This window comes from Rhamphochromis sp. 'chilingali' (genome assembly GCF_963969265.1).
Source record: "Rhamphochromis sp. 'chilingali' genome assembly, chromosome: 6".
NCBI classification, from domain to species: Eukaryota; Metazoa; Chordata; class Actinopteri; order Cichliformes; family Cichlidae; genus Rhamphochromis; species Rhamphochromis sp. 'chilingali'.
In genome coordinates this window covers 20,119,451-20,147,295 of record NC_137933.1, presented here as the reverse complement: position 1 = coordinate 20,147,295, position 27,845 = coordinate 20,119,451, and the positions used below count along the sequence as shown (strand labels likewise).

Sequence of the window (27,845 nt, the reverse complement as noted above, 5' to 3'; positions counted from 1 at the left end):
CCACAACTTTATTATTGCAAAAAAAAAAAACCATCAATGTATTTGCACTTAAACAAGCAGCTGTTTTTTATGTGCATTAAAGTTATATAAAAATTTAACAGTGCAAATTCCTCACCGACAGTTTAACCAAAAGGCATTTCCAGTGAAAATTGGCTGACATATCGTGAGCATAACAATGTATAATATCCACAAAACTTAAAAAGAGGTTATACACACACACGCACAATATGGTAATATTATGTTGAAGCATAGTACGCATCACTCCGCGAGGCTCCTGCGTAGAATAGCCGTAACGCTCCGACAATCCATCAAGTGGTGCGACTTCGTAGCTTAGCAAAGTTCTACTAAAACATTTGACAGATTTTCGAGCGCCGTGTACCACATAAAATCGTTTTGAGGTCAGTAAACACAACCAGAATTCATACATAAAGCACACGGGATTATAAGGGGCACTGTCGATTTTCAGAAAAATCAAAGGATTGATTTTAAGTGTGCCGTATTTTCCAAAAAAAAAAAAAAAACTAAGTAATGACGACGGCCCGCTAGCATGCTCTACCAAAAATAGTGCATTGTTGTGTATCTGATGGACGAAAGCTGCATGCAGACGTGGTCAAGGCCCCGACTATATTCTGGTGGCTGCTTCCTGAAGGATAACGTGCCGTGTCACAAAGTTCAGATCATCTCAAAATGGTTTGTTGAACATGGCAATGAGAACTCAAACACCCTCCACGGTCACCAGATCTCAACCCACTCCCGCAGGGATGTCAAACTCAGATTAAATTCTGGGCCACAATCTATACACTTTGATCTTATGTGGGCTGCAGAAGTAAAACTACAGTTTCTCTCACTGTGAATACGTTTTACTATACATTTAATCAATGAACTATACACTCAATCTTAATGTAAGAAGAGAAGAGCATTTTCAATATTATTTCAGAGAATATATACGTGGTAAAGAAATGCTGCTGTGGTAAAAAGAAATTTGTCAGCATTACCTAAGCCATATGTGTCAAACTCAAGGCCCGCGGGCCAGATCATTTTATATAGATTTATTATTACTGTTATGCATGGCCCGGCAATATGAGGTGCTAATAACACACAAACAACAGATCCCATAATGCAGTGCTGCAGCCTCCTTTTCGAATGCTGGGCTACCCAGGAACATTCCCGCGTCAATCAAGTCAAACTTCTGTTATTGCAAAGCTAGCCCTCACAACGGCGAAGAGAAAAGTTGATTCTGAAAACAGAGCCTTTCAGCACCGGTGGGAGGCTGAATATATGTTTACAGACATTGCTGGTAAATCCGTGTGTCTTATTAGTGGAGCTAATGTGGCTGTAATTAAGGAATTTAATTTAAGACGGCACTACGAGACAAAACGTCAGGATAAGCTGAAAAACCTAAATGCAGAGCAGAAACTACAGAAAGTAGAAGAGCTAAAGAAGAATCTGACATTTCAGCAGACGTTTTTCACCAGAGCAAAAATCACAAAGTGAAGCTGTTGTGAAAGCAAGTTTTATAGTAGCAGAGGAGATAGCCAAATCAGCCCGGCCATTTACCACTCTAAAGTGCTGCATGATGAAGGTGTGCGACGTCTTGAGTCCAGTCAAAACGCAGATTTTGGCAAATGTCAGCCTGGGGAGAAATACGATTGCTGATCGGGTTTGTGAGATGGCCACTGATTTAAGAACACAGTTGTGTGAAAGAAGCAAAACCTTTATTGCATACTCTCTTGCTGTGGATGAAAGTACAGACATGATGGGCATTGCGCAGCTGGCCATCTTCATCCGTGAAGTGGAAATATTGGACATTAAATTGATTCACGGGACAACGACAGGAAAAGACATTTTTTAAAAAGTATGTCAAAGTGTAACCGACATGAAACTGCCCTGAGACAAACTTGTTGGACTTACAACAGATGGAGCACTGGTGTTGTGCGGTGAAAAAAAGTGGACTAGTCGGCGGGATGTGAGTAAATATACAGGAGGAGAACTGTACCGGTGAGTTAACAGCATATCACTCACTTCATCATACACCAGGAAATGTTGTGGTAAAGTCCTAAAAATGGAGCATGTAATGATCACCGTAATGCAAACCGTAAATTTTATCTGAGCTAAAGGTTTAAATCACTGTCAATTTCAGTCTTTTATGTGGGAAATAGATTCAGAATTTGCCGACATTCCTTATCATACAGTATGATGCGGTGAAGGCATTTCAAGTGAAGCTATCACAAATGCACCAGTACAACCTTGCCTTTTTGACAAGTAATGTTGAACCAAGTCAGCGCAACAGTGTTCCCAAATGCGCACTTTGCTGATAAACTGAGTGCACTGAGTTCGCACGGAGCTTTGGTGACTTTGAAGCACATAAAGAGAATTTCGGGCTGCTTCGCAACCCATTTATGTGGAAACTGCACCTGTGCAGATTCAGATGGAGCTGCAGTGTAATGGTACACTCAAGGCAAAGTACAACACTGAATGGCCCGCCCAGTTTATTAGTTCCATTCCTGAAGCAATGCCCCAGCTCAGTCTACACGCGGCTCGAACCTTGTGTATGCTTTCATATTTTTTTTTTCTGGGGTTTTTGGCAGCATGTTCATATTTCTAACTTGCATAATTTTGACAGGATATATTTTTATGAAGAGCAAAATATTTAAAGTTAAAGTTTATTTTTTAAAGTTTATTTATTCTGGAATAATATTCCTGTCTGTTTTTATTCATATTTATGTTTAAAAAAACATTGTTTTAGTGTGTTCAATAAATGTTTATCTTGTTTGGCCCGCAACCTAAAGTGTGCAATGAATTCCAATTTCTGGAAGAACTGAAAATGTGCACAAAAGCCCATCCTGTTATAAAGATATGCGATGGCATTTATGAGGGTATTACTCTGAGCTATGGCGCAGGTTGCACAGCAACACTGCAGTTAAACTGTTATATTGTAAACTATTGCACAGGGCAGTAACTGATTGTCAAGTTTTGCAAATGCTGTTGGAGTGATTAAAAAAAATAAACAACGAACCACAATTTCAGGTAAAAAATTTTAATTGCAGTTCGAATCTCAGATTAACAGTTAAATGTGGCCATGAATCATTCATGTTTTCTTAAACATTTGGTCATTTAATGTTAAAAATATTAAAATAAAGGAACCCAATTAAAAGCAACTATTATGGGGAAAAACAAATAGAGAGTCGAAACAGCTCCACTGAACGTTTGTTTTTTTGTTTTTTTTTACTTTAATCTGGTAAATTAATTACTTTTTGAGAATTTTAAATGACTGGTCTCTACTTCACTGGTTGACTTATTTTACAAGAAAAGTAAGTATCACCCTTCACAAATGACTCCATTACATCAGTGATGTGGAGCCTCATAATTCACTCATAACATATAATTAAGGTTGTTAAACAGTTCAAGATACTGAACACAAAACATACAATTAGATTAATTCTAGAGAACACTTCACAATAATTTAGCACGACAGCAAATAGACAACATGATGATAAGCATTTCATGTGTATGTGTGAGACAAACTGGTGGCTCTGGTATATTAATGGCCAACAAAGCATGGTGGATGACTCATTTTAGTATTGAAGTACTTAATCCACCAACTAGTTGGTGGGTAAGCTACCAGGCTAACAGCTGTAGTTCAAGTCCACCCACAGGACAAGAGATCTACTGGAGAGGCAGCTGAATCCAATCATTTAACATCCACCATATTACCTAAGTGCCACCCCTAAGCTGATTTCCCAGACTGTCATTTGCATATCACCTGCCACAGATTAGATTCATTTTCAAGGATGTGGTCTCACATCCTTTTGAGTTACCCTAAAACCTCTTCCAGTTATCTCTCTTTGACATTATAGAAGACCAGACACTTAAGTAAAAAATCTGAAACCCTGAGTTTCTTGTAGAGGTTTGAAGAGAATTTCTGAAAAATCTCTGAACGTTTGAAGCTTTGCAGGTGGAGGACGGAAATAGGTATACCAATAAAGCTCAGTGTTAAGAACTCAGAGAGGATGTTGATATTCTTCCATCCACAGCTCATCCTGTTTGGAAGCAGGAACTACTTACTGGCTCCTTTCACCTCTGCTGACCAAGAACAAAAGTATCATTCAGTTAAAAATGGATTGAGGGCACCAGTGGTGAAGTCGGCAAGCTCTACCAGCAGAGTGCAAGACCCATGACGCCACCCCTCCATTCGCCTCCCAAGTCTCAGGCACCCTCACGCTATGAAAGGACCTAACATTACTGAGATATCAGCTCTAATAATGCCTCTATGCTTGCTTAAAATACACACGTTTGTGCAGACACTGTAGCAAAAGAGAAACCTATGTGGACACTCTGTGACAGGTACACTACAAGAGTGTTTGCCTTGTCACTGGCTGAGGGGCCTCTTCTTCCATCTGTTTTTCTGTGACAGGCCTGGTTCCATTATAGAAGCCAAAACTCAAGCCCCTGTGGGCTGAAGGTAAGAGTCCACGCCAACAATGTCATATGATTTATTGTAAAAATGCGTTGTCTCCCATTACCACGTTTATTTTTTCCTTCATGACAACGATACACTATTCCACAACATTGAGATCATTTCCTTACCTTTGGGCACTGAATCTGCTGCTGTGAGCGAGCACACTTGTGTTTGTTTCTTCACACACCTTCTTTCCTGATGCTGGAACCCACCAGCCTGGATATAAAAGGTTCTACTTTTGGAGTGTTTCTGATTCTAAACACATGATAAACAAATGGCCCTTACTGTAGTGACAAAATGCTCATATGAGACATTTCCTTTACACTTCAGCGGGCCATTGTGGGTGCATTAGCCCTGAGAGAAGGAGCCTTTGCAGCTGCAATATGTCTCACTAATCCATCATGATCCCTAACCCCCCCTTGCTCCACATACAAAAGACGGAGAGAGTAAGAGAGGACAACTAAAGTTCAAGAGACCAGGAAGGGAAAAAAGAGAGGGGGACAAGCAACCTTTCACATACTTTAAGTCTCAAATGAATACATTAAGCGGTTTAAAATGTGTCACAGAGCATTTAGATTGCTATGAGTAGGACAAACTATGAGAACCAAAGACACCACAAGCTCGCAAACAACACAGTGTTTTCCTTTTTGGCATAAAACTAGCCAACAGAGTAGCATGGAGAGCAGCAGTGTTTTTCTGTGAAAACACTGCACCATATTGTAATTCAGATGTCATAATACAGTGGTGAACCTTTTATTTTGTTTTTACCCAGAGGAGCAAGTATGCCGAGAGGTTCAGCTGTAAGCCTCATGCGCCATGCAACCATTTCCCCTCTGTTTAGTTCACCTCACACCTTCAACAATGGGAATTTCAAGTGGTACACTGTCCATTCTGGTGCAGCAGGGCTTTGGCCGCCATTCTTAGAAGGCAGCACAGCAGCACAGAGGTTTCAACAAACAAGCCTCTACACTTTTCTGAAAGTCGCATGCACTTTTGCACATTTAACAAGGCCCAAACTCAAAATGGCTGTTCGTATGTGTGAAGCTCGAGTGTGTTTTTCACGCGGGAACTGGCAGAGTCAGTGACTAAAGAGTTACTTTAGTTTGTGATTAACCCAGAAGTTGTGACACAATCTTTTTCTTCGTGGGCCAGTCATCAACTGTATCTGCACTGCTCCATAAAAGACCAAACCTACCTGGTCTCTATTTGCTCAACTTGTTGTAAAAATGAGTGCAGCAGTTAAACATAGCCAGACTTGCTGTGAGAATGTGATAAAGGAACAGGCTTGACTCCTTATTTTATTGTTTCAATCTTACAGTAGAGGGAACAAGACACTGCTGGCTACCATCCATGCATTACTCACCCAAATCTAGCCCTATTTGTGATCACAGCATTTGGTGCATTACTCAGTGATTCAGTCATTTTTCCCACAAAAACCTTTAGAGAAACAGTTGGATAAGTTGTGGCTTTACCTGGAGGATTTATTTTAAATATATTTGTCATACTTGTGTGTACATGTCAGGAGCTAAACCAATGTTTAAATATAATATTTCCACATAGACTATCCATGCAGTCTGCACAGATGACAAAAGACAGAGAGAGTAAGACGGAGGTTACCCATGGTTCAGGTAAAGCAAAAATCAAGAGAAACTTTAACTGTATTTGGCCCCTAAATGGACAGTGGTTTTGTAGCGCTTTTCTACTCAATTTGAACACTCTAAGCGCTTTCTTACAACAAGCCTCATTCACCCATTCATACAAACACTTTTAACCCAACATTCACCCCTGACTGATGCATCGGGGTAACTCTGGATTCAGTATTTTGTGGGATCCAGGGATCGAACCACAAAACCTTCCAATTTACCTCCTGAGCCACAGCCACCCCCCTGGAGAACATTTCATTGATCATGGCAAAAGTCAGACATCACGGAGTTCAAATGTACTTTAAAAAGGCTTCCTGAAGCTGGGCAGTATTTAACCATAACAATCGTAAATAGGTAAATATGTGTATTTCATTTCTTTGCAGTGTGTTTTCCTTTTTCCTTTATGTTGTCATGCACCATAGACGACAGTTTTGCATTAGATCAAGTATTGCAGAATCAATGTATCGTGGGAAGCTTCATAGTAGCATCATAAATCTTTCACTTCTCAGTGTCTACTGCTTTCACTCTATGATTAGTAGCAGATATTTTCTCATAAGGAACCACTTTTAGTAGCAAACCACGCAAAAAGTTTCAACCTGTGCTTAGAAATGACTTTATTCACCTCTTCTGGAAACAGTTTATACAGATCCATCTATCAGCTGATTCCCTGTTTTAAATAATAACTGATAATCTAGTTAATTATTAGCTGCAATCATTACACATGTCATTACAACATTAATGGAGGCTGTGCTGCTATACTGATGCTATAATAGTGATAAGTCCTGAAGATTCAGCTGTGTATAGTTTGTTTCTGAACTATGCCAGGCTTTTGAGTGTTGTGATGCTTTAGATAACAGGTCAGCCTTTGTAAGTCCGAAATCCTAAAATCCACGGCAGGACATTCCCTCCATCTGCACTAAGTTTACCCGGTGATGTTCAATGGCCATCACTCACGTCGTAAACACAGTACAGTAAACGATGAGGCAGGTTTTAAGTGTGCAAATAGCTTGTGTTTCATCATAGATGCTTGGTTGTCACTTACAGGTAGTAGGTGAAAGTACTGAGCCCGGTTGGGACGGCGGTCAGCCCTCTCCCGGAGCAGTCTGCACCCCCATCTTCATCGCAGCTGCATGAGAGCGAACAAACGGCCGTCGACTGCCCTTGACCGGTGGCACCGGGGCGAAGCAAACACCACAAACAGACCCAAAACAGATCCACACGCATTTTCTCCTCTTCGGTTCAGGTGGAAGCGACGGTAGAGGGGGGAAGAAGTGGGGCCTTTGTTGCGGTTTAATCTACTCCGGACGTCGTCTTCTTCTCATGTGGTTTGGTAGGTTGTGAACCATGAAGAGGTGAAGCCTAACCGACGCTTTTCAAAACAAAACCCCAGCGGTTCAAACACTTCATACATTCACAACCCCGACCACAGAAAACAAAAAGCAAAAAAAAAAATGTACCCACAAAAGCGTTTAGCTAGCTCAAAACACAAACACTGCCTTCGAAGACGGCCAGTTTACCTTGGTGGGAAACATTTCTCAACCCGTGTGTCGTATTAGTCCGTGAAAATAAAAGTAGCTCTGCTGGCGACAGGAGCGGTAGCGTACCTTGCGTTTTTTTGCGTTTTCGCTGTCCCATTAAATAACCCCCCCTCTGTAAAAGAAAAGAAGAAGAAAAACACTAGCAGTGCTTGTTAGTGCGTCGCTGAAAGGCTGGTCCGGGGGGCAGTCAGGTCCTCAGCTAAACATAGCGGACGTTTGCGTCCCGGTTTGTTTCCTTGCGGGAGATCACCGTCAGTTTTCAGCCATTCCTCACGTTCCTCTCCTGTGCTCCTGACATCAACAGCATGCTTGTAGCTCGGCAGGCACCCTACCGGACAACCTGCAGCACTGGGCCCGGCCTGTGTAACACTGAAACCTGCACCACCGCATCAGGCAGCCAACCACTGCACACTCCCCCACTACACACACACACACACACACACACACACACACACACACACACACACACACACACACACACACACACACACACACACACACACACGCGTCAGGTAAAAGTGCTCACACATGCATGGAGGACCAGTACGGCTGCAAATTTTCTTGCATGATTGTGCTGCTGTGCATAGCCAGCTGCTTCTTCAGCCTTTCAATTGTATATAAGCATGAAAACTTCTCAAGAGTAATCGTGCAGTAAACATGTGTGAACATGCGCGCAACATGCATTAATGTACTTTAATGGTTGTTACATGCACAGGTAGTTCATGATGCAAATACACAACCCAGTCTTATATATGTAGTTTTACATTATATTTAAGATAAGATATAAATTATTATACAGGTAGAACATCTCTGAATAATCATCACCAATCCAAAAGATTGTTTTTTAAAATAATTTCAAATTCAAATTTTATTTGTCACACACACAACCATACACAGTATGACATGAGGTGAAATGCTTGTAGCTGTGCAATGCAATGCCATTAAATGACAGTAATTTATTAGTAGTATAATGTAAGTAATCAGTTCATGATACATTTATAATTAAAAAGCTGCTATTTTAGCAGTAATGAATCTTTTAAAAAGTTTTTTTAAAAGTCCACAATATTTGCGAAATATTGTGTTTATAGCACAGTAACACATCCAGGTGCAGTCTTTTACATAATATATTTATTATGTAAGATTTTTATCTTGGATGTAACAGGTAATGTAGTACAAGTATGTGATTTACCAAAATGGGAATAAGCACATGTCATTCTGCTTTAACTACTTTACACTTTGAATGTAGTGACTGGGCACCAGTAGTTTTGCTCACTAATCTGCCCTGACAGATAATTGACTGGGTGTATACTTGTCAAAGTAGATTTACTACGTACAGAGTTCACTTGAGATTGCATTATACATGCATGGATGAGCCAGGTAACTGTGCATGCAGTGGAGGATGTCAATAAATGTAGATATCATTGTAAACATATAGCGAGAATTAGTTTCAAATAATATGACAACAATCACACATAAATGTATTTTTTTAAAGTGTGCATGTTTTTTCTTTCAAACCTCAGAAATGTGACGATTAAGGGAAAAGTAATACTGTGAAGGCAGGGTCAAAGACTCCTTGTTTTAAAGGGATTACATATTGTTGTTTTTAGGGTTTTGTTTTTTTATCATCTTGTCTGTTAAATGTGCAAGAGACAGGAAAGCACTCTAACGAAGCATAAATCAACAACTCCCATCAAAGAGCTTTGAGCAAGAAAACAGTAAACCGCCAACAGCTCCTGCCAAACTGTTTTGCAGACCACAGCTTTTCCCTGAAGTGCTTTGTGTGTCTGTGTGTCATTAAAATGTGGGCATGTTGTAAATAACTAATCAGCTAGACTTGGCCTGCTGAATTTGGGAAAAACTACAATTCTAAAGAATAAGGTTAATAGTGAAATGTAACATTGTAATGACCAAGTGAGTTTCAGATGATTTACTGCCTGTGTTAGGTTTTAATGCTTACAGAAAGTGCGATCAAAAAGTTTCACAACTGTGAAAAATAAAAAGCAGAAACTATAGGTACATTTCATGAGTCCATTATCCCTCTTAAACAGATATTCTTATGAAGTGTGGCGTCTCCAGCACCCTTGTTATGTTTTGAATCGCACCCTGGATCGCACTGTAGTGATGTGTCAGTCGCGAACGAAACAGAGCCGGATCTTTGAAGTGAATGACACAAGCCGTGGGGTTTTTTTTTTTTTCTTTCTCTCACCCTCTCTCTCTGGCACTTTTTTACCGCTTCACTCCGCATGCGAGCCTTGTGCTTTGCGCTGGGAAGAGGGGGGAGGGGCGGTAGTTACACTCGCAGTAGCACAGGAACAGAGCGGGAGGGAGAGAGAGAGAAAGAGAGCCAGGGACAACAACGTCACATTAGAAAGGTATAGTAATCATCCACAACTATTTTCAGTTGCAGATGATAAAGGATTCAGAAAGTTTATTCATGCAGGCCCATATGACAGAGAATGTGCATGTTCTTTTTGTTTTCATATTTTAATTTATATTTAATTGTGTTGTGGCTTGCAGTGTTTTGTGTTGTTTCACTTTAAATTTGTTTAAAAGGAAAAAACTGAAAATTTAAATAGCTAAAAGTTGAAATGTGAATAGTTGGTTTTTGTATAATATGATTTTATTTATTACATTTTATGTGGAGTGAATAAATAAAAGTATATTTATGGTGGCCCCTACAGACAAAGCACGTACAAACTTCAAAACACAGAAAAACTCCAAAACACGTAAAAACTCCAAAACACGTACAAAAGACAACAGAAGTGCTTCAGAATACTAGGCGCAGTGTTGAGCTTTTGTTACCTAGTGGCTACACAAGCCAGCAAGTAGCAACAACTGCATTTGGCATGTGGTAGTAACAGGTAAATGAACTTTTTTTTTAAATTATTTGAATATATATGAGTGCTTGTGTATAAATACACAAATAATACACATATGCTTTCATTTGTGTGATTTAAGTGATCTAGGTAGCTCTGTTTTGGAAGTTCAGTTAACGCTAGAAATGTGTTTTGGAATTTGTACGTGCTTTTTGGAGTTTGTACATGTTTTGTCTCTAGGGGCCACCGCATATATTTATATATAAACATATATAAATAAAACCACTTTTTTTTTACATTAGTAATTTCTTTTGTGCATAATTTTATATTATTGTTAATAATAAATTAATTAAAGCAACAAAACAACCTGAAGACCTGGTTCGGAGCCGAAAGAGCCGGCTCTTTTCTCTAAAAAGAGCCCGGAATCCCATCACTATCGCACTGACCGTTTGCACCTCAGCACTGAATTCTGCATGAATTTCAATTTGGGGAAGAGGACTAAGTCTCAGAGAATGCCATCTGGTGAGTTAAGTAATTGTATAGACTGGGACAGTAACTGTAAGGTTACACAGGTTATCCAGATGAAATTCAACTTATCAGGGGAAACTTTTCTGTTGTAAATATGTTCTAAATTGCCCTTAAGTCTGGTAAGGCATGGTCTTGTATTTGTAATATAGGCACTTTATGTGTTTTTGTAAAAGTGCATTCAACAGCTCTTTTCTTCTTATTTTTTGAGCCAGCACCATTTGGTGCACTGTGACTTTAAATGGCAAGCACATTTCATTATATGCAGGAATATGCATACATTCAATACCATCATTCAATTAAGTGCTGACTGCAAACATAAACTGGCACAAGAAGCTGCAATGCAACCAGAGTAAGCCCACAGACTTCTACATTAACAGCTTCTCTTAAACACCACAGCAGTTACTTCTTTTTTTTTCACCCAATTTAGTGACCTTGCACTTGCTTGACTACTCTTTTTTTGTTTGTTTCCATGATGAAGAAATTCCTCTTATTCGCTAACTACATACAATTATAGTTTAACAGCACCTGACACTCAGAGCATCTCTACTGTTTGCATTATAGGATAATCAGTGGTCCATGGGCAAAAGGGCAATCAACCAGATAAGGCACAAGGCGCACAGGGTGTGGTGACTATGTTAGGTATTTGTGTACCCAGAGGCACATGGCGCACCTGCGGCACAAGTGGTATTGTATTACTATCAATAAAGTGTGGTGTTTACTGTTTGGTATCTAAATCAGGCTTGCATATTCACTTTAAAAGGACTCTCAGCAGTCCTTTGAAAACCTAAGTACACCCCACGATTCAGAAGATTGTACTACTTTTAGCAATAGTAGGTTGAAGTTTTCTGTTTAAATTTATCTTTCTCTGATTTTGTTGTGGAGAAATTTTGGCCTCCTCTTCTTTATGATGTTTCAGTTCACTGAGGTTTGCAGGGGTTCATTTATGCACAGTTCTCTTAAGGTTAAGCATTTCAATCAGGTTGAGGTCTGGACTTTGACTGGTCCATTGCAACACCTAGATTCAGATGACATGGGTGACTTTACAGGGTGGGCCATTTATATGGATACACCGCAATAACATGGGAATGGTTGGTGATATTAAAGTCCTGTTTGTGGCATACTAGTATATGTGAGGGGGCAAACTCCTCAAGATGGATGGTGGCCATTTAAAAGTCGGCCATCTTGGATACAACTTTTGTTTTTTCAATAGGAAGAGGGCCATGTGACACATCAAACTTATTGGTAATGTCACAAGAAAAACAATGGTGTGCTTGGTTTCAATGTAACTTTATTCTTTCATGAGTTATTTACAAGTTTCTCTTTGTTCACAGCCATTGACATGTGGAAGGGGTTAACACGTGAGGAGCAGATCGAAATTGTGTTGATATCTGGTGAATGCAGTAACCGGGTCATTGCAGCAGATTTCAATGCAAGACACCCTACGAGACCACCCATCTCCCATGCTACAGTTACCAAACTGCTTGCTAAGTTTCGTGAAACTGGTTCAGTGTTGGATTTGCCAAAATGTAGACGCAAGAAAACTGTCACTAATGAAGAAACATCAGTGGCTGTCCTAGCTTCATTCAGCAAGAGCCCACAGCATAGCACTCACCTCATGTCACTGGAGAGTGGCATTAGTTGAACATTCCTTCGGCGGATATTAGCTACTCACAAATGGCACCCTTACAAACTCCAGCTACTGCAGCATCTCAACGAGGATGACACAGATCGGCGCACAGAATTTGCAGAATGGGCAAAACAAAAATTGGAACATGACCCTCAGTTCACGCAGAAGATTTTGTTCAGTGATGAGGCAAACTTTTATGTGAATGGTGAAGTTAACAAACAAAACCACCGCTATTGGTCTGACACTAACCCACATTGGATGGATCCCCCCAAGACTGTTGGAACAACAAAAGTGATGGTTTGGTGTGGTATATGGGGTACAACGATAGTGGGTCCATTCTTCATCAATGGAAACCTCAAGGCCACTGGATATTTGAAATTGCTACATGATGATGTGTTTCCCTCTTTGTGCACTGAAGCTGGCACGTTCCCTGAGTTTTTCCAGCAAGATGGTGCACCACCACATTATGGGTGCCAGGTCCGAGCATTCCTAGATGAACAGTTTCCTTGAAAGTGGATTGATCATTGTGGGCCAGTTGAATGGCCCCCAAGGTCTCCCGATCTGACCCCCTTAGACTTTTGTCTTTGGGGTCATCTGAAGGCAATTGTCTATGGTGTGAAGATACGAGATGTGCAGCACCTGAAACTATGAATACTGGATGCCTGTGCTGGCATTTCTCCTGTGGTGTTGCTATCAGTGTGTGAAGAGTGGGAGAAGAGGGTTGCATTGACAATCCAACACAATGGGCAGCACACTGAACACATTTTATAAGTGGTCAAAAACTTGTAAATAACTCATGAAAGAATAAAGTTACTGTCATGGTCCTGGGTCGTGCGACCCAGTGTTTTGTGTTTAGCCTAATTTGATGTTTATTGTTTGTTTAGGTTCATTAAGTTAGTCCAGCCCATTTGTAATTATGTTACCCTTGTATTAAGCCTCCCTTGCCCTTCGTGTGTTATGTCTGTGTGTCTTGTATTGTCAAGTTCATGCTGTCGCTTCAGTTGCACTCTCCTGTCCTGTCATTAGGTTCATGTGTGTCAGCTGTGCTCCCATGTGTGGCCACTTCCCCTGATCATCCCTCATGTGTATTTAGTCTCGGTGTTTCATACAGTCTGTGTCGCGTCGTCTGTGTTCCCACCCTCCGTGTTTCCATGCCCGGTCTGTTGTATTCTAAGTCATAGTCTTACCATAGTTTATTCCCAGTTTAGGTTTCTGTTTAGTTATTGCTCTTGTGCTGCCCTTATTCTTGTTTGCTTCTTTTGTATTCATCAGCCACAATAAAAGGCTCGCTTTTGGTTTAAGTTCACTCCCGTATCACTTGTGTCTGCACCTGAGTCCTCCACGCACTCTCCACACGGTCTGCCACAGCGGACTGTGACAGTTACGTTGAAACCAAGCACACCATTGTTTTTCTTGTGACATTACCAATAAGTTTGATGTGTCACATGGCCCTCTTCCTATTGAAAAAACAAAAGTTGTATCCAAGATAGACTTCTAAATGGCCACCATGGTCACCACCCATCTTGAGGAGTTTGCCCCCTCACATATACTAATGTGCCACAAACAGGACTTTAATATCACCAACCATTCCCATGTTATTACGGCGTATCCATATAAATGGCCCACCCTGTAGAATACTTTGTTATGCAGAGGAGTTCTTAGAGACGTCTTAGAGAGCCACATCTGGCGAGTTGGGTAATGGTGTAGACTAGGACAGTCATTGTTCTAGTCTATACCAAATTACTGTATTCAAGGGAAAACTCCAACAATCAGACAACATCCTAAGAAAAGCGGTTTGCAGTGGTGGGAAAGTCCATCCATCCACAATACGAAGCTTGTCATTAATATACTGCAACAACATGGGAATAGAGCAGCTTTAAGAGAATTCAACATTAATGAATCAATGGTACGAAGAATGAGTTGAGTAAAGTTTGACTTATCTGACTGTTTTGTTTCGCTTAATGCGCCTTATAATCCGGTGCGCCTTATGGTCCGAAAAGTAAATAACATGCTGGAGTAGTATATAAACATGTGGAGAGTGAAAAGACACGCATGGAGAAAAAGTGCTCAATGCACAAGTCCACAGCAGTCTGAGCCAATACCAACATAACTAAGAAATAGGTTAGGGTCATCTGATCCAATCCTAGTAAAAGACTAGGGATGGGTACCGGTGTCCGGTGCCATCACATAAACGGTAGTAACCAGACCGAAAAGCAGTGCACATTTCTGTGCTTTATTTCGGTGCTTTTTTTTCCTGAGCTGTGATACACTTCTAGCCAATCATTTTACGTTTCCGAGGATAGTAGGCGGGCCCAGGTACGTACGGTCTTTTAGAGCAGAGCTACAGATTAAAAATGCCCAAGGCGAAGCGGTCAAAAGTCTGGCTGTACTTCACAGCAACAGATGCAAACTCAGCAGCCTGCAACAAGTGCTTTAAGCTGATACTGTGAGACTGTCAAAGGAGGTAACACCTCGAATCCGATGAAACACCTGGCGACGCATACCGTTTTTTTTTAAAGCCGAGAAATGCGCCGTATTTGATAGCTTGCTGCGAGACCTCACACCGAGCACATCTACTGCGGGTGGGTTGCCTGTTATGCAACATCCCCCAAAAACCCGAAGAGGAGAGTCCTGGCCCCTAGCCCTGCCAGTGTAGCAGAAATGATGACGGACGATGATGGCAGCAGCCGTTCTTCTCTGCGTGAGTAGCTTAATGTTGTTCGTGTGTAATCTACGTTGAGTAGGCTAACCATGTTATTACATTAATGCATGTAAGGTGAACTAGTAAACATGGCAGATACTCCCTTCACCCTGGCCAAAAAGGCTAAAATGACCAAAGAAAAAGTGGAAAACAGTTAAACATGAGAGGTTTAGGACAAAGTTTGTGTTTTTTCCATTGTTTAAGCACTGCTTCCAGCCAAGAGTGATACCATATATGCCCCATAGCTGCAGAAAAGGCTAACATTGTTATCTTTTTACAAAAAAAACAGCTGAACATGAGAGGTTTTTGGACCAATTTTGTGTTCTCCATTCTCTAAGCACCGGTTTGAGCACCGGCACCGTTTCAAAAGTACCGATTTGGCACCGGTATCGGATAAAACCTAAACGATAACCATCCCTATAAAAGACTTAATGAAAAAGGAAAGAATCTGGAGATGATGTGTATCTCCTGAATCTAAAATGGAAGCTAGTTCCACAGGAGAGGGGCCTGAAAGCTGAAGGCTCTGCCTCCCATTCTACTTTTAGAAACTCTAAGAACCACAAGTAAGCCAGCAGTCTAAGAGTGAAGAGTTCTGTTAGGATTATAAGCTACTATGAGGTCTTTAAGATATGATGGGGCCTGGTTATTCAAGATTTTGTATGTGGGGAAAAGGATTTTACATTAAATTCTGGATTTAGTAGAGAGCTAAGGAAGGAAGGTGATAGAGGAGAAACATGGCCACTCTTTCTCGTCCTTGTTAGCTGGCTCAGTACAGTGTTTTGAATCAACTGAAGCTTTTCACAGAACTTTTACAACAATCTGATAAAAATGAATTAAAGTCGTCCAGCCAAGAAGTAATGAGCTCATGAACTAGTTTTACAACATCAATCTGAGACAGGAAGTAAATTTAAAGATATTGTGCAGATGATAGAACAGCCCTACATATTTGTTTGATATGGGCTCTGATGGACAAATCCTGATCAAAAATGACTAAAAGATTTCTCACAGTGTTGCTGGAGGCCAAAATAATTCCATCAGAATTAAGTATCTGATTAGAAAACATGTTTCAAGGAAGTCTCAACTAATTGATTTGTGTCATCTGGCTTGATGGACAAATAAAGCTGGGTATCATCTGCCCAGCAGTGAAAATATGCACAGGGTTTCTGATAATCTTGCTGAACGGAAGTGGGTATAAGAGTGATCCCAACACAGAACACAGTGTAACTCCATGACTAACTTTTGTGTGTGAAGAAGACTTCCCATTTTCTAGAACAAATTGGAATCTATCTGATAGATATGGCTCAAACATTGCAGCTTAATAACAACAGTGTATTCTCTTCTCTGTATTAAAATGTTATCATCAGCGGTACAGAATGCTACACTGAGGTCTAACAGGATAAGCACAAAGACTCCACTGTCAAAGGTCATAAGAAGATGATTCAGAACTTCACACTGCAAAAATGGCTAGTCTATATTTAGGAAAAAAATACTACATTTGATACAAAAAGCACTGAAAACAAGTGAAATTATCTGTCCATGCAGCAAGTTTATTTTACTTAATAAGAAATCTTGAAATAAGATTTTTTAATCCAGAAATAAAAGAACACATTTGAGAATTGAAGAGGGTTAAAATAAGCTTTAAAGAGCTCAATTTAAGATAAAATTACTTGATATCAAGTCCCAAATATTAGTTAAATATGCTAAATTACAGTCTTTTTTTATGTTTTGAATTCTTACTTGCAGCAAATGAATGCACTGCAACGAGAAAAATAGTTCTAATACTATGAAAAACTACTCAATATTAGTGAAATATGATTAATTTGTTTCTTGATTCAGGTTGGCTTATCTTAAAATAGAGCCGAATCAATATTAAATCCAGGCAAAAAAAACCTTAAAACAGACCTTTTTCCTACTCCTTGGCTTCTACTGAAATCAAAACCAGGACAAGAGTGATATGCCAACATTTATTTCTCTCATGAGAACAAAATCCTTTTTTTTAAACAAAATAGGGCTGCTGCACAATCCCTAAAAGTCTAAATCAACCCTTTAAAAGGCCTAAACACAGAAAAAAAATTACAGTTTTGGCCTTAAACTTTTGTGACAGTCACATAGTCTCACAATGTTATAAATAATGGCATTACTGACTTAAAACTTTACATGCCTCAGGTAAAGTGTCACTAAGAAAAAAAAACAACAACTTTCATTTGTAAAGCATCTTAAGTAAAGCCGTTTCTCAGGACATTGCTAGGCAAATTAGGAACAAAGTTGTACAAACGTACTACAAAACTAAACAAACTGCAAATGACCTGATAAAATCCTGCTTGGTATTCACCTATTTTTCAAAGAACGACTTCCACTCAGCTATTGCTTTCTTATATGCACTAGTGGCATCTTGATCATGGATGGCATCAGTGATTACCTCAGTTTGTATGACAGAGAGGACCGTTGCAACACATTTTGGGTATGTTAAGTGCAAGGTGTAGTAATATGCCATCAACACCAACATTCCTTCCCAGAAATCCTCCAAGGGGAGAGTGGTCACTGGTATGTTTCCTACAGCAACAATGCTGGTTGTTCCATCAAAAAGCAGCACTGGGGAGGAGAGAGGCCGCTTCTCCAGGTATAGCATTGCATCTTCACCCGGCTAGAAAAGCACAAAAAAAGGACAAATTCTTCAAGATTTTCAATGAAAGGGTTGCTGTGCATCCAAACAGCTTAAGACACAAATAGCAATATCAAGAGTTTAGAATGCTCCAACTGATTTACTGTTGGAATAGAAGAAATAAATATAAAATATCTGACTTACATAAATATGAAATTTTGGAAATGTATTAATTCTGAGCATGAATTTTCTCTAATTTGCAGCATTTTTATCATGTCTATTTGTGCTTTTTTTCTCATTTGTTTTTTAAAACAATTTCTTTTAACTTTGTTACATATTCTAGTTTTTGAAGGCCTTTTTAAATATATCATTTTACTGCTTCTACTTGTATCCTAACTGCAATGTGCTTTTGCTCTGTGCTGCCTCTCTGGAGTAGGTTTTGAATAACAATTAAGAAATCCTGAATAAGGAGTAATTTAATCCCTGCTGAATTGAACTTCGACCTACTCTTATTAAGCAGGAAAAGCAAAATAATAATATTAATAATAACAATACAAGTAAATGGAGTACAAGTTACAGTGGCTGGTATTGCAGCTGTTCTCACCTTGAGGATATGAAGGAGAGCCTCACTGGCACTTCCCAGCCGCTTTGGTGGTGTAGTTTTTGAAGGAAAAAGAGATGGAAGTGCATTGAAGAGAGTGACAGTAAAATCCACTGTGAACAGAGAAAAGTATCTCAACAAAGCAATCCGAACATATCTGATGTGTGGATTTAATGTATGAAAAGGCCACTTACCTCCACGTACATCCAAGGGGAGAGGAGGTTTCAGGACCTTCTTCCAAATGCCATAGAACTGCACTTTCGAACAAAACTCTGCCCATCGACCCTTCATTTGATCTATGTATTTGCAGTTGGAGCCACCAATGATGCGACGCAGTTCATCCATCGCCTATGACAAAGTTGTGCTCAGTTAGTCAAACTAACTAAACCTATCCAGAGAAAGCAAGGAATTTAACTGAAGGTAGTTGAACTTACATTTTGTATGTCTTTGAAGCACGGGTATGCTTCAAATATTTTTCTGGGCCTGTCTTCTTCCCTTGTAATATCTGCGTCAATAAAAGTTCGTCTGGCCTCAAACTCCAGGTCCAAAATTTGAGCAACGTCACTTTGGTTGGGTTTTGCATTGGGTTTCCTGTACATGTTGCTCAAGGTTTTGTAATGTCTTGCCTGCATCTTCAGGCTGTCATGGTCTGCTAGGGAAAGCAAAGAGCAATTGTAAGACATGGTGTAACTAGACTTCACAAAATTCAGATTTTTCTAATCAGTCATTTCTAGTTGCATGGTTGTTTTTAAGTATAATATTTCTGAGAATTAATGTTTAGGTTAAATATGTTTGAGTAATGAACTGACCCTATATGTCCTGATCATTTCCCTTTGTGTCCTTTTCTTATAATGATCATGGATTTATGTTAATTGTTAGTTTGAACAGAATCAAATATTAAAACGACAGTTTAAGATGCCCGTGAATAAAACTGTGGTGAAAATAAGGTAAAGGTTGTTTACTGTGTATATCGTTCACATCAGTGTGAACAGTGATTATGAGCTGATGGATAAAAATATTTTAGGTAATTTGATCTATGACAGAAACACTGTGATAAGGCATGATAGATGTGACCAGCATGAGGATTTACATGTGTAAATAATCAGCACTGAGTAACACCCATTACAACACAAAGTGTTAAAATACTTACTATGGCTAACTGGCAAACTGGAATGAGGGATCTATCATATGTTGATTTTACACACCTACTCGAGTTAATGCCAAACCACTATGATTTATGGAATAAACACTTAGAACGGGGTTCATTGCTGCAACCATATTTTGGAAAGAGCTGTAAGAGGAACCACAGTCAGACAGAGGTAGATAAGGGTGATGGTGGACTTACCAACAACATCATCTGGAGGTGCAGTTGAAGGACCTATATCAGCCCTGGGTGCAGAGCATGAGGCTGACTTGGATAATAGTGGTAAAGCCAGGGTAGTATTGTTTGACGTAGTTGGTACAGTGGAGGGTAGCGGCAATTGGGATTCTTTCTCTGAGGAAAAAACAGAAGATGAACAGAATGTAATAACAGGGAATAGCTAGAAAGTTAAGGAAAATACTCAACACTGTATAAATCTTGTGATGCACTCTGAACAGAAAACTGAGGGCAGGTGGTCTCTTTGAAGTTTTAGATGTCCAAAAGTCATTAGTACAGCAGACCAAAGTACACACCTGCATTTGAGTTATCCTCACTGAGGTCATCATTGCTCTCAAGAAGTATGGTATAGTCACTTGAACCACTTGCTTCACCACTTAGGTCACCTTCAGTCCCATTGTCTGTGTCATCTGAGCTGAAAAGAGTCTTCCTGGGCCTGCCTCGTTGTGGCATGGAGCCCTGCCTCTTCCTTGGAGACTTCATATTTTGGAGTCGTTTGTACAGTTTGGTGTAGATGGTCAGCTGTGGTAAAATAATATATATTTGTACATCATTTTATTATCTCACTCAATTTTAGATATTGTAGTGGGTAAAGAATGACTTACGTATGGCATGTGTGTGTCAGCATCACGTAACATGGGGTAATAGTCGACAATCTTCTGCGACATTGCTCTCATTTCGAGTTTGGAGGGGTATGTTACTTCTTTCCCCATGGGACTAGCACGGAGGATTGCAACCATGCTGGTGACGGTGTTCCTTACAAGTCTGCAACATAGCTCCTTCGACATCCTACAGTCCTTTTCCTTTCCACTGTGGAGCAATGCAAAGTACTGACTGCGCACCATGTCCAACTCTGAATCTGTATACACCACATACTCTGGTGGGTCTGGCATTTTCATTTTTTTGTCAGCAGTGTAGGAAATGGGAGTGGAAGTTTGAGGCTGACATTGTGACACATCAAAGCCTAAGGGGTTACTCTCGCTTCGATGGAAAGTGTTGGCATCTTGGTCAGTACTCTTAAACTATAACAATTGTGGGATATAAACAAAAATACACAATTAGGCAAATTAATGCTAGACAATATGGACAGTAATCATCTTCTTAGTGGTATAATGTGTATTTACCTTTTGGCTGATAAAATCCCAAATCTTCTTTCTACGGAAGAAATTTTCATGGCCCGGAAAAAGATCCTTTAGGTCATCCCGGGTAAAGCTCCTCAAAGTTTCCTCATCAATATTCGCAGCTGTAAAAGAGAAAAACAACTTCAAAAGTGATATTTATTTCTCTTTTCCTGGGCGTGGCTTATTACATATTGAGGTCATTTTTTTTGTCAATAAATGTATTTTAGCAATAAGTAATATTAACAGGATAAAATGTCAAACTTAAAACAGTTTATCAAATATTTGGGAATGCAATAAAACTATTTTTGGCTGTCTTCAAGAATGATGTTCCAAGTCTATTTAGGCAAAGACAGCTCAAGGCTATAATGTGGATAAAGTTCAGAGTAGAGTGCAATCCTAGCTCCAAGTTTCAGAAATGATGCTAACAGATGCTAAGGCTGCTTAGCTAACGTACCAAAATAACTGAAAAATAAGACTTACCCTGCAACACAGACAGTATGGCATCGTCAAAGTTGTCCATGCCGTGACAGCAGTTCTCTAGTTCGTTCCAAAGCCTCCACTCACAGTACCTGGAAATATCCTACAGCTTAAATAAGAACATTTAGCTAAAGTTAACACATTAGCTAGATTGCTAACTAGCAGCCCTCACAAAACACGACTTTATCTTAATAACACCGTTGTACCATAGTATTTTTCAAATCAACTTAATGTTACCAACCTTAAATTACTGTTCACTTTGTTTAGATAAATAATTTTGATCTTCCTAACGGTCCTGATGGTTAACAAAGCAGGGGAAAAGAGTTTGTCCCGCGTGAAAGTAACGTCACGACAGGAACTGAGAATGCGCATGCAGAAAATTATTTATATTTAATTTTTTTAAGTAAAAAAAAAGAAAATAAAAATATAAATTCAGTCTTAAACACTTATTGCCTAAAAATAAATATAACTGATGTAATTTAAACCTGAAAAATTGGATAATTAAGGATGCATATATTTTTAAAATTGCCTACCTTTCCCATGGTCCCACACTCTCATCTGTGGCCTTCAGTGGAGAGCGGTAAAGTAAAGCTGCATTGCTACTGCGCGAAAACAGTTCACCATGGCGCTCTGGAGATGTATGATCTGTTTTATCTTTGTTTCTTTAACTCTGAAGGTGCTCCTTAGCCACATAAATGCAGCTCATGGTCGAAGGCAGGATTTTTGGGTTTACTGTGGAATAGATGGCTGTGAACAAGATTTCAGAGTTTTTAACTCATTCTTTCGCCACATTAAACGGACGCACCCTCTGTATTTGACGAATGGAAGCCCACCAAGAGGATGGAGGATCCCCCCAACATCCCACTCTTTAGGATCGGAAAATTTTGGTGTTTCAGTCTTTGCCAACTGTAGTACTGCAACAACAACCAGCACCGTGGAAATATCAACTGGTGGATCTTGGCCTGAAGTGCAGGAGCCTCAGGTTGTTGACAGCCCGATCACGGTAAGTGTTAAACTAAATAAAATGTAGTGTGGCTTCTGATGACAAATTTAGCTATGTCTAACTCCTCGTATTTGGTCCTATATTACTTTTAATCATTTTCTCCATTTTTAATCAAGAGAAATTTAACGAGATCTCGCGATATTATACCGCTAGATATTGTTCTTCAAACTGTTACAAGCGATTTCCACCATGGTTGGATTTTAAATCACAATTTCATCCTGCAGGATGAAATGAAAAACAAATAAACAGAATAGCAGTTCAGTGTAGATAGTACAGGCTATGCTGCAGCCGGAGAAGGCACACACTCTGCGGCTGGCATGTCTCCTGGTGAAGTTTGCATCAAAGACACTCTCAGCGCGTTTAAATCGTTCAATGTGACAGCAATTTGGGTATCTCGTAGGAATTACAGTTTCAGGTAAGACACAGAGTATTTGGAAGCACTGTAAAAAAATCTGTTGGCTAGAAATACTGCCAAAACATGGATAAGAATGATTTTTTTGAAAATTAAATAAATTAATAAATGCATACAATAAAATATATCCATATACTAATACTAACATAAATTCTAAGTGCAAATCTAAATTACGTGATTTAAAAATACATAAATAATTTAATAAATACAACAAACATGTAAAGAAACTAATATCTAAGTGCGAACAAAAATTCATTATTTAAAAAGATAAAATCTCATTCTCATGAATCCAATCCCTAGCCTCATCAAAACAATGGACAACCCCTTTTTTATTGTTTCTTTGTCTTTGATTTCTTTTCCATTTTTTTTCTTTATTCCAAAGAATGAATATTATATTATCTTATATTATATTGAATATTCACAACTGTAACACTAATCACTGTCATGCACTTTGTTTTTTAATGGACCAATCATTAGGTGTAACTGATTATACCTGTTATGTAAGAATTTCTATAATTGGCCAGGAGTTTGGACTAACTTTGTTTTTCTGCTCTAAAGGAAGAAGCTGTTGCTAAAACATCCTTTACCAGACACGATATTACCAGATCTGCTGCAGCTTTTGCTATCAGTGTTCAAGAACAGTGCCACTTATCACAGGTATGTTATAGTCTTAATGGATCAATACATTACATAAGGCAATCAATGTCTTACTTGTTCATAATGGAATTCAGAATTTTTTTTTTAATATAAATGCAGAATAAGTTACTTTTGTTTCAAATGTTTTCACAGAGAACGGTCAAACATATCATCTCAGGAGTGCAACAGTATCAGGCTGTTCTTTTGGATACGCTCAAGGAAAGAATGAAGACAGTGTTTGAAGATAATGCCGAGGGAACCACTCAGCTTCAAGATGAGGCTTTGGCTACATTTGATAAATTCATGGATCCTTTCTCCACCATTGCATATGGACAGTGTAGAGCCATAGGGGAAATGTTCTGTCCAGTCAACGCCGAGGAAGTAGTAGTATCCCAGAAGATATGTTGGGTAAAGCAAGGTCTTTCAAGGGTCATGTCCTTAAGGAACAAAAGTTTTTACTATGTACCATTAATTGAAAGTCTAAAGCAGTTAATGACTAATGAGAGAATCTTTACCATGTTGAACACTGCACCACAAAGAAGCAGAGAGGGATTCTTCTATGATTTTAGAGACGGGTCCCTCTTTACATCTCACCCCTTGTTTTCTCAGAGGCCAAATGCATTGCAATTAATACTGTACACAGATGAAATTGAAATATGTAACCCCTTAGGGTCCCATGCTTCTGCAAACAAATTGGTCATGTTTTATTATACTTTAGGAAATATTGATCCAAAATTTAGGTCAAAGTTAGCTGCAATACGACTTCTTGCTATTGCTAAAGCAAGTGACATTTCTCAGTGGGGTATTGATGTTGTACTGAAAAGAATACTTCAAGATCTATCACTGCTTTACAATGGTGTAAGGATTGAAATGTCAAATGGTGAAATTGAATTGTTTGGTGCTGTTATAGCCATTTGCGGAGACATGCTAGCCCAGCATGAGATTGCTGGCTTTAAAGAAGGGATTGGTTTTGCTTATAGCAAATGTAGACACTGTGAATGCAACTTTGATGATATGCAAAGTGTTTTTGAGGAGAAGAAGTTTGTTCAAAGAACTCTGGAGAAACATATCAGGCAGTGTTTTGAAATAGATAAAGCAAGCACAGATTTATTGAAAGCGTCCCTCAAAACTACTTATGGAATTAATAGAAGAAGCAGACTAGTTGATGTTCCTGCATTTGACCTGATCAAACAAACTCCACAGGACATAATGCATGTTATTTTTGAAGGTGTTGCATCAATGGAAGTTAAATTTGTATTAAAACACCTAATTCTCTCAGGACAATTGGAATTAGACAAGTTTAATTCAGACATTCAAAATTTTCCTTACTCACCTCTTGAAATACGGGATAAACCATGTCCTATTAGCTTTGGCACTTTAGCGGCTAACGACAACAAATTGAAACAGTCTTGTGGACAGATGCTAATTCTTTTAAAAATATTACTTTTTCTTTTGTATGGTGTGGAGAGTGAGTATGTTGTATTTATTAGAAAGTTAATTATGATAGTTCAAATAGTTCTTGCTCCCATTATTTCTTTACAAACTGTATTGCAACTGAGAAATATGATTGAAGAACACCTGTATCAGTTCAAGCAACTTTTTCCCGAAGCCAATATAATACCTAAGCAACATTATATGTTGCATCTTCCCAGTCAAATCTTATCCCTTGGACCTTTAATAAGGAGTATGTGCATGCGCTTTGAGGCAAAGCACTCCTATTTTAAACAGTGGGCTTCTAAGTTAAATTTTAAAAATGTTTGTAAATCCCTAGCAAACCACAATCAATTTCTTGAGTGTTGTCAAAATGAAATAGGCACTGAACATCCTATTTTTGCGAAAGAAAAGGAATCCGGGCCAGTATCAGCTGTTAAAAATAATGAATATGTTAGGAAAAAAATTAAAGAATTTTTTGGAATAGATGTCATGCAGTCTGTTGTCTCAGTGAAATGGTATGTTCTAAATGGCAATAAATACATTGCTGGGAAGTCCATGATTATTGCAGATGTGGATGGCACTTTCCCTGTGTTTGGACTGATAAAGGATATCTTTTTGATTGACTCATCTTTTATTGCTTTTGAGTACCAATGCTATGAAACTTTGAATTTAAATGAAGACTTATTGGCATATGAAGTAACTGTGCCCATTGTTGCTCAAGCTACAGAATTAGCCCATGAGCTCATTGATTACACTTCATACTTTTCTATTAGTTTTAAGGACAGTGTGTTTGTTCCAATCAAATACAGTCTTTCTGATATTATTTCCCATAGAAATCACCCTTAAGATTAGGGTTGCACCAAGTATTGGCTTAGTGTAGTTTGTGATGATATAAGTTGACAGTCATTAAATGTTCCCTAAACCAATGTCAATGTTGTACCACATAATGCTGGCATGCTGGGACAAACAGCTGTCTTTGAAATGTGATTTGTATCATAAATTGTGGTTAATTTTTTTCCCTTATATGTACAACTTTGAAGTCAGACATGATTTTGAATAAATAATATTTTCAACAGATGCCTTGTGTGAATTTCCTAAATCAAGCAAATTGAGTTTGTCACTCTATCTTGAAACAAGTGATATTTTGAGAGACATCTGGTGAGAGACCTAATGTAGGCTATTTTAAGAGTTATTCTTCCCATTTCTGGATTTCTGTACTAATATAGACACAATTATATGGTTATTCTCGATTTAAGTTTATTATCTAAAATCCAGACTTAGAAACAAGTAAATCTTTTTTAAAACAAGGCAAATAATCTGGCCTGTCTAAAAATAAGATTTTAAATCATGGCAAGCACCAGATAATTTGCAGTGCAGTAGTGCAGTTTCACTGCCATGCTGAACATCTGGATTTAGGACACTGATCCAAGAGTCTTGTGGTTTGTTCAGATGCAGCTTTGCAAACCGAAGCTCTGCTTCTATCTTCTTTCTACATGTTAACAAGGCTTGTAGAGTCTGAGATGTAGCTCTTTATTTTCAGTTTCTCTGTACATTGCACAGTCTGACCTTAGTGTCAGTTTGCATTCACTTCTAGGAATATTGTGGCATTGTGTCAATGCACATCTGAATCCTCCAGACCATCAGTGTCACGGTCTGGCTGGCAGACCGTGGGGATGTGAGAAATGAGGACCCAAAATGCAGGACTTGGCGCTGAAGGCAGTGCGTTTATTTACAGTGGTGACAATCCAAACAACAATAAATTCCCCGTGCGATCCCAACTCCCGTTCCGTGTCTTCTCCTTTATCCCGTGCTCCGTGCTCTGTCTCCGTTCCCTGTGTACTGTCCGTGTGCTGCCTCCTGGTCGCCACAATTCCCCCTGAGGAAACACACATACCAAAAGGCAGCCGTGAGTACAAAACCTAACGGCAGACTTGCACTAACCTTGCACGATAAACTAAGACTGACGGGAAGTCACTCAACGATCCAGCGTCGAGGAGCTCTCAGCCACACTGTTTTGAAGCTCCTCTGACGAGGCTTGATCGGTGCCAGGTGTGTGTGGATTCCTGGGTGGGACCGGTCAGCTGGCAGGGCCACACCAACCAGGCCTAAAAGTGCCTGCCACGACCGCACCCTCACACACCCATAAACACCTGACAGTACACCAACACGGAAAACAGGACAGCAGACACAACCATAATAACAATAACCACAATAATAATGATAATAACTACAATAGTAGTCCAGACTGCTCACGGACCCCGAATCCCTGGAACTGGGTCCGTGACAATCAGACACTTGACGATAATCAGTTAATCAAATGAATTTGATTAGCAGCACTACCCCCTAATTCCTATGGAAGCAGGAAGGGCGTACTGCAATTTTTGTTTTGTTTCGACTATCCTTTCTTTTTGGGCGAGGTGGGGGGGGGGGGACTGCAGATTCCTATGAAAATGTTCTTTTTCAGGTGATTATGTAGGAAGCCATGGACCTCACAAAGATTAATGTCATCTGAATGTGCAACTTTATGAGCAATGTATTTATTGAATTTTTAAATAAGTGATTATTTAACATCTGCACACTGTAATTATAGATTAATTTCTCATGCATGGTATCTAATTGACTAAGAAATTAGGCTAAAGATCAAAACACACTTAATTTACTTCTAGACTGAGGTTATTAATTTTAGGTAGTGCTGCAGAGAGTACACCTGTTTAGAACTGTAAACAATAAGAATCCTCTTAATGGACAAATAGAAACTGAACTGGGGAAAATTAAACTATGCTTCCAGAATTACTACAGAAAACTTTACTCCCAATCTCCTGTAGATAACAACTCTATTGTCAATATTTTCTTGTCAGGTCTAAAGTTG

At 39.2% G+C, this 27,845-nt stretch overlaps 2 protein-coding genes and 1 long non-coding RNA gene across 4 annotated transcripts in view; 1 reads left to right on the top strand and 2 right to left on the bottom strand.

Annotated features, from left to right (window-relative positions):
* The window catches only part of lgr4 (leucine-rich repeat containing G protein-coupled receptor 4), a gene marked incomplete at its 3' end in the record, with an annotated part of 28,684 nt that extends 20,664 nt beyond the window's left edge, over positions 1-8,020 (bottom strand). Inside the window, exon 1 of the mRNA XM_080885443.1 lies at positions 7,145-8,020. Coding sequence (XP_080741569.1) covers positions 7,145-7,326 — 182 coding nt within the window. The 5' untranslated portion in view covers positions 7,327-8,020. The remainder of the gene's footprint in view (positions 1-7,144) is intronic.
* A 9,253-nt stretch (positions 8,021-17,273) lies between these two features.
* On the bottom strand, positions 17,274-23,432 carry LOC308398729 (uncharacterized protein). 2 transcript variants are annotated; one of them, XM_080885512.1, is made up of 10 exons: positions 22,025-23,432; positions 21,495-21,583; positions 21,018-21,136; positions 20,499-20,915; positions 20,190-20,415; positions 19,861-20,010; positions 18,950-19,167; positions 18,710-18,863; positions 18,519-18,628; positions 17,274-17,956 (listed from the first exon to the last, which is right to left on the bottom strand). In XM_080885512.1, the coding sequence occupies exons 2-10, from the start codon at positions 21,532-21,534 to the stop codon at positions 17,645-17,647; spliced, it is 1,746 nt and encodes a 581-aa protein (XP_080741638.1). In that variant the 5' UTR covers positions 21,535-21,583; positions 22,025-23,432; the 3' UTR covers positions 17,274-17,644. The 2 variants fall into 2 exon arrangements, with proteins under 2 accessions (XP_080741638.1, XP_080741639.1); XM_080885513.1 differs by having other exon boundaries at positions 18,950-19,164; positions 22,025-22,145.
* Positions 22,368-26,321, top strand: LOC308398730. The gene is made up of 3 exons (XR_013972007.1): positions 22,368-22,494; positions 23,465-23,563; positions 23,696-26,321. It is a non-coding gene; the product is annotated as an uncharacterized lncRNA (long non-coding RNA).
* The last annotated feature ends 1,524 nt before the right edge of the window (positions 26,322-27,845 follow it).

Coding starts and splice junctions, on each gene's coding strand:
- LOC308398729 (XM_080885512.1), bottom strand. CDS start 21,534: ATGGACAACTTTGACGATGCCATACTGTCTGTGTTGCAGG. Junction 20,916..21,017: donor GGGATTTTATCAGCCAAAAG/GTAAATACACAT, acceptor CAATTGTTATAG/TTTAAGAGTACTGACCAAGA. Junction 19,168..19,860: donor ACCTCCAGATGATGTTGTTG/GTAAGTCCACCA, acceptor TGCTTTCCCTAG/CAGACCATGACAGCCTGAAG.